The sequence below is a fragment of the Triticum urartu genome, chromosome 3A (genome assembly GCF_056163025.1).
Source record: "Triticum urartu cultivar PI428250 chromosome 3A, HENAU_Tu73, whole genome shotgun sequence".
Taxonomy (NCBI): domain Eukaryota; kingdom Viridiplantae; phylum Streptophyta; class Magnoliopsida; order Poales; family Poaceae; genus Triticum; species Triticum urartu.
This window is the reverse complement of record NC_141875.1, coordinates 400,931,036-400,943,005: the sequence shown is the minus strand read 5'-3', so window position 1 is coordinate 400,943,005 and position 11,970 is coordinate 400,931,036. Positions and strand designations below refer to the sequence as shown.

The 11,970-nt window shown below is 44.8% G+C and overlaps 2 protein-coding genes across 2 annotated transcripts; both read right to left on the bottom strand.

The window, feature by feature from the left end:
• Nucleotides 1-5,416: 5,416 nt before the first annotated feature.
• On the bottom strand, nucleotides 5,417-9,331 carry LOC125544030 (Acyl-CoA N-acyltransferases (NAT) superfamily protein). Its single transcript, XM_048707561.2, has 3 exons — nucleotides 8,983-9,331; nucleotides 8,397-8,519; nucleotides 5,417-5,768 (listed from the first exon to the last, which is right to left on the bottom strand). Exons 1-3 carry the CDS (start codon nucleotides 9,170-9,172, stop codon nucleotides 5,551-5,553), a joined length of 531 nt encoding a protein of 176 aa, XP_048563518.1. The 5' UTR covers nucleotides 9,173-9,331; the 3' UTR covers nucleotides 5,417-5,550.
• A 657-nt stretch (nucleotides 9,332-9,988) lies between these two features.
• LOC147979845 (uncharacterized) lies at nucleotides 9,989-10,726 on the bottom strand. Its single transcript, XM_087515365.1, has one exon. The coding sequence runs from the start codon at nucleotides 10,724-10,726 to the stop codon at nucleotides 9,989-9,991; it is 738 nt and encodes a 245-aa protein (XP_087371491.1).
• Nucleotides 10,727-11,970: the final 1,244 nt, after the last annotated feature.

Here is an 11,970-nt window from a genome sequence, read left to right as displayed (position 1 = left end):
TTATGGGGTTAAAGAGTATGTTTTGTGGTTTACTTTTTGTTCCAGTCACTTGAGATTAATATATTCAGGTTTATATCTGTACATTATTTCAGATACACGCTGTCTGTAGCAATCTTGGCTATCTGTAGCACCCAAAATTAGGAAAATACCGAGCGGGACAGGCTGCGTGCTCCTTACTCTTGGAGGGACACCGAGTGGAGCAGGCTGCTCGCCAATAAGCTGGGGACACCGAGTGGAGCAGGGTTGCTCGCCAATAAGCTGGGGGAGACTAGCATAGGGTCGTGAACTCCTCTGCCCGCAGGCTCTGTGCTAGACGTGAACTTGTGACCGGCATGGTGCACGCGTGGGTGTGGCGCGCTCCTGGCTATGCCATCCTCGCCCCCCTCCCGGGCACTCTGCATCAGTAGGCCTATCTTCTCGGACATATGTCGTCGCTGCCTGCACCATATGAGTATGCTCCCTACGTCGTATCTCTGTCCGGTTGCTACTAGGGTTGGCCCGGTGCTAGCTCCAGCAGCACACTTGCGCCTCCTCAGCCTTGTGACATGGGGCCTCTGCAAACTCCACTTCAAACCGTGCCAGCGCAATTTTCGCCGTCCGAAAGCAGCTCCGACTGATACCTCGACATGGTTTCATTGTCACACATGAGCTTGAGCTGTAATCTTCGCTTTATCCGCCCTCTTGTACCGCTCGTCATATCTTGGTGGGGGTGAATGACTTTCGATCACTCACACAGGCCATGACTCCCTCATCACTACCTATATTCCTCTTAAACTTTGCATTGTCTTGCTCTCTCCCTCTCGTTAAGAATTTACTCTTTGGTCACCAACTCACTCGCGACAATCCTGTTTCTGTCAAGTTTGATAAATTTGGGTTCTCTTTTTTTTTTGAACATCTCAAAGACGCACTAAGCGCCATTTCATTCCAAGTAACAACAGTTTACATGATGAATGACATATCCCTGCTGTATTACTTCTGGAATAATTTGTTCCAGGGAATGATGCCATTGCTGGTGATCTGCAATATTACAAGTAGTTACAGTACTTTGATTTGGATGAGATTCCTGTGAATAAGCTTGCCTTGCTGGCTTGCTGCATCATGGGCTTCTCTATTATGATTCCTGCTAACATGAAACACCTGGACATTACTAGAGTTTGTGAGGGCACAAAAGTCTGTAAGAAGTCCTCTTATTATCCAATTTCCTGGTTGTATGCTCGGTTCTCTCGCTGCTGCTGCTTTAGCCAGTCTTAGATTATCTGTTAAAACGACCGCTTCCTGTAATCCCGCGTTGTTGAAGATAACTGCTAACTTGATTGCTAGCGCTTCTGTGTGAATCGCTGATTATGCTTGCATGGTTGATGCTGAAAACTTGATCTTCCATCTTGACTTTCCTTCTTGTACCTGCATAAATATTCCTACACCTGCTTTTCCCCATGTTATCATGCTTGATTGTCCCTGTCCATTCCAAGCCGCATCTGTAAAAATCTTGTTTGAAGTCGAAAGTTCAGCATTGTCGATTGTAGTCCCTTTGATATGTTTGTCCCTGCCATGCTTATGGATTATTTATGTTTCAGAATTTGCTAATTCCTGCGTGTTTACATTTTGGTCCAAAGACATACTCCTTATGATAGCTTGGGCTGCAGGGTAGACATGAATTGGAGAGATATCCTTTTTTGAAAAAGTTTATCATTTTTGAATTTCCAAAGGCACCACAAAAATATTAAAATATTATTTAAGGTGGCATGTGGATGATTAGAATTTACTAAACTTGTAATGGTATTGAATAAAGAATCTGGTTATGATTCAGCAAATCAGTTCTAATGTACCAAGGCTTTGAAAACCATCCTGCTTTGGCAAAAGCACAATTGAAAGATATGTGCATCTCATCTTCTATATGTGATTGCTGTTGTTCCATGCCTCGATGCCAACCCAGTTGTGGAGGTGCTCACCATGACCGCATTCCTCCTTAACGACGAACACTACACTTCCAGATTCGGGCGCTCATCCCACAAACTCTTGCTCAGCATTGCTCCAGGTTACTTTGTTCTTCGCGTATTCGGGTGTCTCTAACCCCAACACTTCCTCAAATTTCCAGCACAAGCTTGATCGTTAGTCGCCTGCCTACTTGTTTCTCGGGTACTCACCTGATCACCACAGTTACCATTGTTACGATCCAACCACCCTCTAGGTTCTCACCTCGCATCACATTTGTTTTGACAAACACTAGTTCCCGTTAACTGTGGATCGCTCGATTAAGGGTCCATGAAGGAACAACCAAGCTATGTCATCACAGCATACTCCCAGGAAGAACTAGCCTCACCCGAGGTACATCTTCATGAGGTAATCGATCTCCAAGCCCTTACAAACTTCTTGGTTTCTTCACAAACTAGAAAACTCCCATGCACCTAGTCGATCTCAGCCCTCCAAAAGTTTATTAAAAAAGAGGTTTCTTGGTGATAGATCTCTTGCTCTTGTGCTTCAAAATACCTCTACACTCAATTCTTTCAAGATATGGCCTTGGATTGGGGAGGTAAGAGTTGAAAGCAAAAGGGGGTTTAGATCTCAAATACTTGGCTTTGGAGTAGAAAGCCCTTTGAAATCAACACAAGAAGGTGATATTCTCTCTTAAAAATATATGGTATGAGTGGACTGATGGGAAGGTGGGGCTATATATGGGGTTGACTAGAAATATGACTGTTACACACTTTTTTAACACATCTCAGAAGCTCCTGGGTGATCTGCATGGAGGCTTCAATCAATACAAAAGGTGGCAACTTTCAAAGGACTCAAAAGGTTGGAACTGAGTTTAAAAGCTCCAAGTGGACTACCTCGCATGTGGCACACACTCTGGAATGCATTCGGAATTTTTGAGAGGGTAACATAAAGCTTGCCAACACCCTTGGTGACTCCGAGTGGAATGCTTGGCGGTTCTGAATAGCTAGGGTATGCAATAGCTATATTTGGGTTAATGGCCTCGCAGGTTCCGATTGTAAGAGCTCAAAAGTTCTTAAGTATAGAAGCGTAGGTAGAGTGGAGTATTTTGAGGGCATTGGAGTTGATCTTTAAGCACACAGAGAAAGAAACTCATTTTAACAACCTCATTCCCCTTTTGACAGTATTGACATGCCTATTGATGCAATGTGATGTTGGACCACTAAAATGCAAAATAAATAGATAAGTCCTTGCCTTGTCCAACACTATCTATGAGAATTTGTGGGGGGCACCTCATCTCGTTTGTTGCAACCTAACAGAACTTTCATGATATAAGTTACTTAAATTATTATTCTTTGAGATATGTTGACATTAATTATCAAAATCAACCAAAGGGATTAGATGCACTTTCATGGGCACACAATGTTTTTCACAATTATCGTCACTGAGGATGGTGTTCCCACCAACCACCCTATGATGATCTTCCTTTGAGGATAGATTCGTCGAATGCTCAGGCCTAGGAAACTTGAATCATGATGTTTGACCCTTAGGGTCCCTGGGGATATTAAGGATTACTTTATGAGATAAGCCTCCCTCAGTCTTTCTGTCATGATTTTTGGCTGGTCGTCCCCTCCCCCCCCCCCCCCCCCCCACCCGATGATTTGTTGTCTTGCGATGTGACTTGTGACATAGATCCGCCCTGATCTCATAACACCCCATGATTGATGCCAGCTGTCAAGAGATTTTAGGTCAACTCTAACAAGGGGGTACTAGAGAGAGCACGTGATGTCTGCATACCATGGAGTTTAGAATCGAAAAATAGGGACACACATATACCCAGTTTTAGACCTCCAATATGGATAAAACCCCTACTTCTTGCCTTGCTTCTTCTTTATAGGGAGAATATAGAGGATTACAATGCAGAGAGGTATTGGTCGAGTCAAGGAAACTTGACGTGTTCTCAAGCTGATTGTGTGTGTGTGTGGTTGGGGGGGGGGGGGGGGGGGGGGGGTCAACGGCTACTGGAAATCTTCAATCTTCTACATGGTGTAAGCGTATAGGTCAAAGTAGCTGATCCCCTTTCTACGATGCCCCTGGTGCACCTTATATAGCTCTGGTTATGGAGAAGAACTCCATTACAGTGCATGAGGGCATATAACGATACGATTTAAATGTGGTGTTCACCTTTCATCTTCTATGTCACAAAATGCTTCCATTTCCTTACATGGGATGGCCTTTAGGCTCTGGGGAGCATATGATCCCTGATGAAGAGTAAATTCAAAATAAATAGTAAATGAATTTTACAAATTCTAGTTTTTTTTAGATGTTCGTGTTGGTGTAACAAGCACGCTTACAATTTTTATGCGAAACGGGATAACAGTGCTACGTCGACGAAAAAACAAAAATAAGTGTACATTTAGAGATAACATTTGGCGTTTGATTTGTTATTTTCACACAGGTCAAAATGCTTAAGTTTTCCACCTAAAAAATTGCAGGTAACATTTGGGTGTAACAATGAACACATCTATTTTTTTCAAAAAAAAATTGACATTTGTAAAATACATTTTTGGCAAGCAGGAGCACATGCTCCCTAGAGCCAAACCGAATTTCCTTATGTAGTGTACTCTTGATGAATATTCTGAATAAATAAATAAATAAATAACTGAAGTTTCCCAAAAAATACATTTCATATGCTCCTGGTGTGAACAGTAAAATAAATAAAATAAAAAAATAATTCAAAATATTCTGAATTATTTTTGTGGCATACTTTAAGAAATATTTGTTGTGCATGCAAAATTTTATCACGAAATGACATTGTTGGAAGGCGTGGTAAAAAAGACAAAATCAATGCTCTGAAAAATGTTACATTCAAACGCATTTTGGAGATCTCATTTTGTCTTTTTTGCCACGACTTTCACCAATGTGATTTCGTGATGAAATTTTACATGCACAACAAACATTTCTTAAAGTATGCCAAAAAAATTCAGAATTTTTTGAAATGTTTTTATATTTTATTTATTTTATTGTTCACACCAGGATATGAGCACAGATGTAGAAAGGTACTTTCGTTCACCTTTCGTCCTTGTAGCGTACTCTTGATGAAAGTATTTTCGTAGGCGATGGGGTTCTCTTTGGGTTGATGCGATCATCGGAGTGGTGATGCGGGCAAGACCATAGATAATTTGATTTATCAACGGCAAAAGTAATAAACGTGTTAAAAAATAATTCAATAAAAAGGGTTAAATTTACACGAACAAAAAACTGATTTTATCACTAACAAACCTGTCAGAACTAAAGTAACAAACGTTGGGATTTCGAAACCCAAGTAACCACAACCTTGCTCCAGTAACGGGTCAAAGGAGCACGATTAAAATTGGCAACCACACCATTCAGAAAAAATCTGGCAACCGCGCACCACATATCCAGAATAAGTAGTTAAGGCAGGCACTCAAGTTACTGGAGCAAGGCGGGATAAAGAACACAGTTAAGGTAAAAATGACGTCTCAGTGATGCAGCCAAGGTAATCGTGTTCTCAAAGTAATGTTAAACCTCAACGAGAATGAAGAACAAACTGCAACAAGATCACAACTCTATCACAAGAGCAGGGACAGTGTCTGCTCATTTCTTTGTAGCAGCCTGGCCGATAAATTTGGTAAGAACATAGCAATCTGGTGGAGTGATGTTCGTATAGTAATTATGTATCGTCTCTGTTATTTCGAAACCAAACTTCTTGTAGAAAGCAATGGCATCGTCGTTGTTTGTCTGAACGTGTAAGTATATCTCCAAGATGTTCTGCTTCGCACAGAGATCAAAAACATGGTTCAGCAGCTTTGTTCCTGTCAAAATAAAAAAGAATCAAATGTAAGGCAGCACAGCTCATATTACTGCTACTCTTAAAAAACAGCTTTACTGCTACTCTTAAAAACAGCTCGTGTTGTTGCCAAAAACAAACTGTTATTTTCTGTTTGTAAAAGATAGTTTCAAAAGAGCAAAAGTATATAAGGTGTATATCAAGCTCAAGAAGTTCACAACAAGTTGATATTTCATATTCATTCAACTAGCATTCATTCTTTTGAGAGCAGTGTTACAGTAGCAGTACCAAACAAAACCTGCCGCAGTGTAGTCCCCTCATAATTTCTTTTTATCAAACATCACGTTCCTAATAGTCTTTAGATGATCATATGAACATTTCCCTGAGAACAAACTCAAAATTCTTGACAGCATGTGTTGTGAAATGAGGCCAGACCGCCAGAGTATATTTTAAATTGAATTCTGTAAACTCCCGAAATTCTCATTTACCATCAATGGAATCATATTAACAACAGGATACTATATTAGCAGCCAATAGTGCAGTGTGGGAAATGGTGTAGCCTAACATTTAGAGGACTCTTCCCGCCAAAAAAAAAACATTTAGAGGACTCTGAAGCCTATTAACAAACAACAGGTTATGAATAACTGCTGGGCTAACCACATGTGCTACCCGGTCACTGGGAGCAGAACGGACATACTAACTTACTATCATCTGATAGTAGCACCAATGGGGCAGTGGTCTAAAAGAAGCATGATAGTGAAGCGATTGCTCAAAGTATGATGAGGCAGCCCATGATGTTTATTGCACAATGATCTTTAACATTATTCTTACTAGACTTAGAAGTCACGGGTATTTCACCTGGATACAAAAGAGCAATCTAGCGTGCAGATGTGTTAACATGGGCTAAAGTAAGAATGAGTGGCAACATTGCCGGCTCATTATTTTTCACTGGTTTTTCCTGTGCTGATACAGGTATTCTTTCAGAACTTACACTAGATAAACAGCTACGGTAATTATTTATAAGCAAGCTTTATAGAATAATATAGGTACATGCTTAAATCATTTCCATGAGGTTTTTTTAAAACAGCAAGTTATCACTTGGACATCATGAAAGGACATACACCATGTCCTAGAGGACATAACATGGTAAGAGTATCATTACACTCCAATTTCATGAGCACATATGGCACAACCACTACCCACAATCCTTAACACCACATTAGTTTAAATGCATAATGCATTTTGTGGCAACCCACCCCTTCGTAACTTTATAACGCTTACGGCGTTATTGCAAGGCGACTTCATAGACACACCCTAACCTGGTCTGACAGCAAGTTAAATCACCCATTACAACCAATTTAGTAGCACAGTGCTCCCTTTAATGTTCCCATGGGAATAAGATTAACCCAATGGACACTCAAATGCCAAAATACAACAAAACGTGGTATGTAAGCAACAACACTTTTCAGAAACCTGGTAGCATCAGTTGATTCTTGGAGGAGCGGATTCAAGCTTGACTTTGGTTTATTAACCCATAGAACAAAAGCTGACCTAAGGCCAGCCATTCTCTCTGCTGAAAAGTCTCTTAACTAGCTTGCACTACTCCCTGTCTTGTGATTTGGCTGCCAACTGGCAAGGCCTGCACTTATTGCCCTTTGATTGTAACCTTCCTAGATGGTGCAGGCTGTCATAGGTTGTCCAAGCATTTTATCACGTAACCTTGTAACGGTAGGGAGTGGAAAAGCTGGAGAGGACTTGTGGGAGGGAGAGGAGAAGCTGGCAGAGACTCAAACAGAAGAAGCATAGCTGCTGCTGGAACATACAGCAGAACAGAGCAGAGAGCAGGAGCTGAAGAAGAGGGAGGCTAGGGAGAGGAAAAGCTGGGGAAGACTCGTGGAGGGAGAGGAGAAGCTGGCAGAGACTCAAAAGAAGAAGCATAGCTGCTGCTGGCAATGCCGCACCCACGCAGACCTGGAAGCAACAAAGCTCTGCAATAACGGGGATGGCACAAGGAGGTGGCGCCCCAAGCCAGAACCAGATTTTTTTTTTCTGCTCCACTCTCACCTTGTTCTGTCCCTCTCTCCTCACCCGCTTTTCCTTCCCACCTCCTTCTACATAGTTCAAGGAAGAAGGCCCAAGGTTTCCTTCCCCACTGTTTTTTTCCTTTCCACGCCCCTGCTTCTCCCCTCCCGCTCCTGCTTCTCCTTCCCGTGTGTGCCTACTCAGAAAGCATATGGCATCGAAAATCAGCTTAAGGCGCCGCCCACCTTGTCAATTGGACGCCATGGCCCTATGGTGGACGCACAGGCAACTTCTATTGTGAGGGTCAATGTGCTTGGTCCGGAGGGTTGTCACAGTGGTATTGTTGATGTTATGGCAGTGACACATCAACAGAAAACTCTGGGCACATTGATTCAATTGAGATGGTGGCAGAAGCATGATCAATCACCGTTCATTGCTTGAGTGAAAAATAGGTTGCAAGATAAATGCAGTACCTACAACTATTCAACAATTACATTTTAATTCACAATTTCAGCAATCAGGTAAGAAGGTGCACATGTTATCCTACTTGTGAGGCATATCTAGATCTCACGCCCAACAGGGTGATCTCTTCTCATAACCAAAAATGAATTTAGGTAGGGAAAATTCTCACCAAGACCAAGACCACGGTAGGGCGCCAATACACCCAGAGTCATGATATAAACACGGACGACCCCTCCTTCCTTCTTCTCCAGGCGACAAGCGATTGCTCCAACACATATATCACTATAGTAAGCTACAAACACAGAAAGGAAAAAAAGAAGAGTCAGACAATAGCACCAGCAACATGTTTTCTCATCTCATAGACGAAATCAGCCAAACCCAGCAGACGAATCAATATAACAGCGAATCCGGGAAACATCCCCAGCACAATACCATAGCTACCTACCCACGCTCTCCAACTCTCCAAGATCTTCTATGGCCAAAGAATTATTTTTACAGATCAAATCCACATTCGCATTTGCACGTCCCCATTCCAAAATCTAAATTCCTAATGGCGGTTTCTTCCCCAATCTGGTAGCAAGTTATAAATTTTTTTCTGCCTTCTGTCTGCAGATCCGAGAACTGAGATAGATACAACCCCAATCCCAATCCCAATCCCAATACAATGGAAGACCGGATGAGGTATGGAACCGGTCCCGGCGGCGCGAGGTAGGGATTAGAACAAGATTGGAAGAGACGGGTGGGAGCGCGCTCACCGAGCTTGGAGAAGTCCTTGGAGGCGATGGCGTCCTGGTAGTATTTGTCGTTGTAGCGGACGGGGAAGAGCGCCATGTTGAGCTTCTTGAGCTGCATCACGTTCTTGTCCCGCAGGCCGTCCAGGGACGTCCGGGCGACGCCGCTGCTCTTCTCCTTGCTCCCACCTGCCTCTCCTTCCCCAGCGCCCATCCTCCAAGCACTATTGCCGTCCCTCGCCCTCGCTCTCTTCGTCGCCTCTCTCGAGACTCGAAAGTTTGCGTGCGATGCGACCACGGCGGCGGGTGCGACTCGCGACCAAAACCCTTCCGCTCTTTAGCTGTTTTCGCTACTTCTTCCCGTTCTCGCTGACCCGTCGGGCCTACGGCGTTCTCACCGACCGCGGGTGGGTGGTGGGCTACAAGCCAGGCCTTTCGCTTGCGTGCCCTTGCAAGTTGCAACCAAAGGTATATCCGACGCTCACTCGAACATATATAGAAGCAACTTTAACGGGACGACCCCCGACTTTCGTTCGCTTTTTATTTGTTTGGGTTGGTAGTCTGCCGGTGTCCGTTTTGTTTTTGATATAAGTTGGCAGCACGCCCAACGCGTCGATCTATATGTGTCGGCTGGCTGCCTAATTTTACATTAATAATTTGCATTCAAACATATTGTCAAATAAATCGAATAAAAATAATACTTATATAGTTTTACAAGCCGAATACAAATAAAAATGTTTTACATAATTTTGCAAACGAATAAAAGAAGATACATCTATTGGTTGTCAACATGAGCCCACATATACTCAACCAAATCATTTTGCAGTTGCACGTGAGTTTTCCAATCACGCATGTCTTGATGAAATTGGATGAATTGTTCAAACATTGCCGCTACTCCATGCTCAGACACAATATTTTCTCTCTGAAACTGAAACCCTTGATCGTACAGACGTTCCGGACGCTCGTCTTCTACGATCATATTATGCATGATCACACAAGCAGTCATCACCTCCCAGAGTTTCTGCGTGCTTCAAGTATTAGCAGGATATTGAATGATGCCCCATCGAGATTGCAAAACACCAAAGGCACGCTCGACATCCTTTCTAGCACTCTCTTGCTCTTGGGCAAATCTTTTCCTCTTCTCTCTGACAGGGTTGGGTATTATCTTGACAATAGCGATCCACTGAGGATAGATACCGTCACCCAAGTAGTATCCTTTGTCGTAGTTGTGGCCGCTGACAGTAAAGTTCACCGGTGGGCTGTTGCCTTCGGCAAGCCTAGCAAACACCGGCGAGCACTGAAGCACGTTGATATCATTGTGTAATCCAGCCATGCCAAAGAAAGAGTGCCAGATCCAGAGATCTTGAGACGCCACAGCCTCTAGTATGACGGTGCAAGCCCTGACATGTCCCTTATACTGCCCTTGCCAAGTAGAAGGACAGTTCTTCCACTCCCAGTGCATGCAGTCTATACTGCCAAGCATCCCTGGAAAGCCTCTTCTGGCATTCGTCGCCAACAAACGGGCTGTATCTTCAGTTGTTGGCTCTCTCAAGTACTCAGGGCCAAACACATCAATAACAGCCTTGCAGAACTTATACAGGGACTCTAGGCATGTAGACTCGCTCATACGAACGTACTCGTCAATGAGATCACCGGGAACTCCGTATGCAAGCATTCGGATGGCGGCAGTGCATTTCTGATAAGAGGAGAAACCGATCTTGCCGACGACATCCTCTTTGCACTCGAAATAGTCATCATAGCCGACCATCCCATCTCTAATACGGTTGAAAAGATGCCTACTCATACGGAAACGGCAGCGGAATTTTTGATGTATCAAAGTAGTCCTGCCCGCTCTCTCGGTTGCGATTCAACGCCGAAAGGTGGTTCGGAATGGAGCCACGGAACAACGGCCGTTGGCTGTTGAGGTGGTGATGGACCAACACGGCAGCCAATATCTCCTCGTCGTCGTCGGACGGCGAATCGTCGGAGTCGCAAAAGAAATTGTGGAAAAAGAACTCGTCGGCGGAGTCCATTTCATACCTTGGCAAACTATCGAACAGCTTGCGGGCGTCGAAGAAGGAGACGACCGGCGAGGGGAGTCGCGGCGTGCACGGACCAGCTAGTTGCCCTGCTGGCGTCCGATGAGTGGGCCGACGTCCGACGAGTGGGCCAGCGTCCGACGAGTGGGCTGGCGTCCGACGAGCGTGCCGGTCGGATCTGGCCAGGGCGGCGAGGCGGCTTCTTAGTCGCGGACGGCTGTGCGGTGGGGGGAGCGGCGGTGGAAAGCAGTTTGCTCCTCGGTGGCAAGACGACGGTGGCGGGCGACAGGGGAGTGGGCGGCATTGCTGGGCGGATGTGGAGGCGACGGCAACTAGTAGAGTCGCCGGCAAAAATGGGCGTCGGTGTCGGCGACGAATGAGGCGGGCGAGGGTTGCTATTGGCTGGGGGTGAGGGGGAGGCCAATGTGCCACCGACCAGCGAGCCCGGGGAGAGGAGAAGGCGAGCGTGCGTGCGTCCGTCGCGTGTCCCCGCTGACGCAAATCCGGCTCAAAAATGGGCCGGGAATGGGTCGCACATGGACGAAAAGCGGACATGTGTCCATTTGGGTCGGTGCGTTGGGCCGCCTTTTGAGTTCGCGCCGACCCAAACGGACGGCGGCGGACGAAATGGGTCGCCCCATTAGAGTTGCTCTCAGTTCACAGAGACAATACGAAAGAAGATTATTTAAAATTAGCCGCGTATATTTCAAGTTAGGTACCAACAATCAGATAAATTACATGCAAAATGGATGATTTTCATATAAACCGGAGCACATTCATTACATCACGGACAAATTTTATTAAGAAGGGGGACCAGATCTAAACCTACCTACAGCGATGCCCGTCGTCCAAGTCCTTGTTGTTCCCTTCCGGCGACCGCGTCCTCCATCTGTCGTCTCCATGAGCGGCGGAGATAAGACTCGCGAAGTGGTGCGGTCGCCTGCGAGGAATAGTAGAGCATGGGAGACGGACC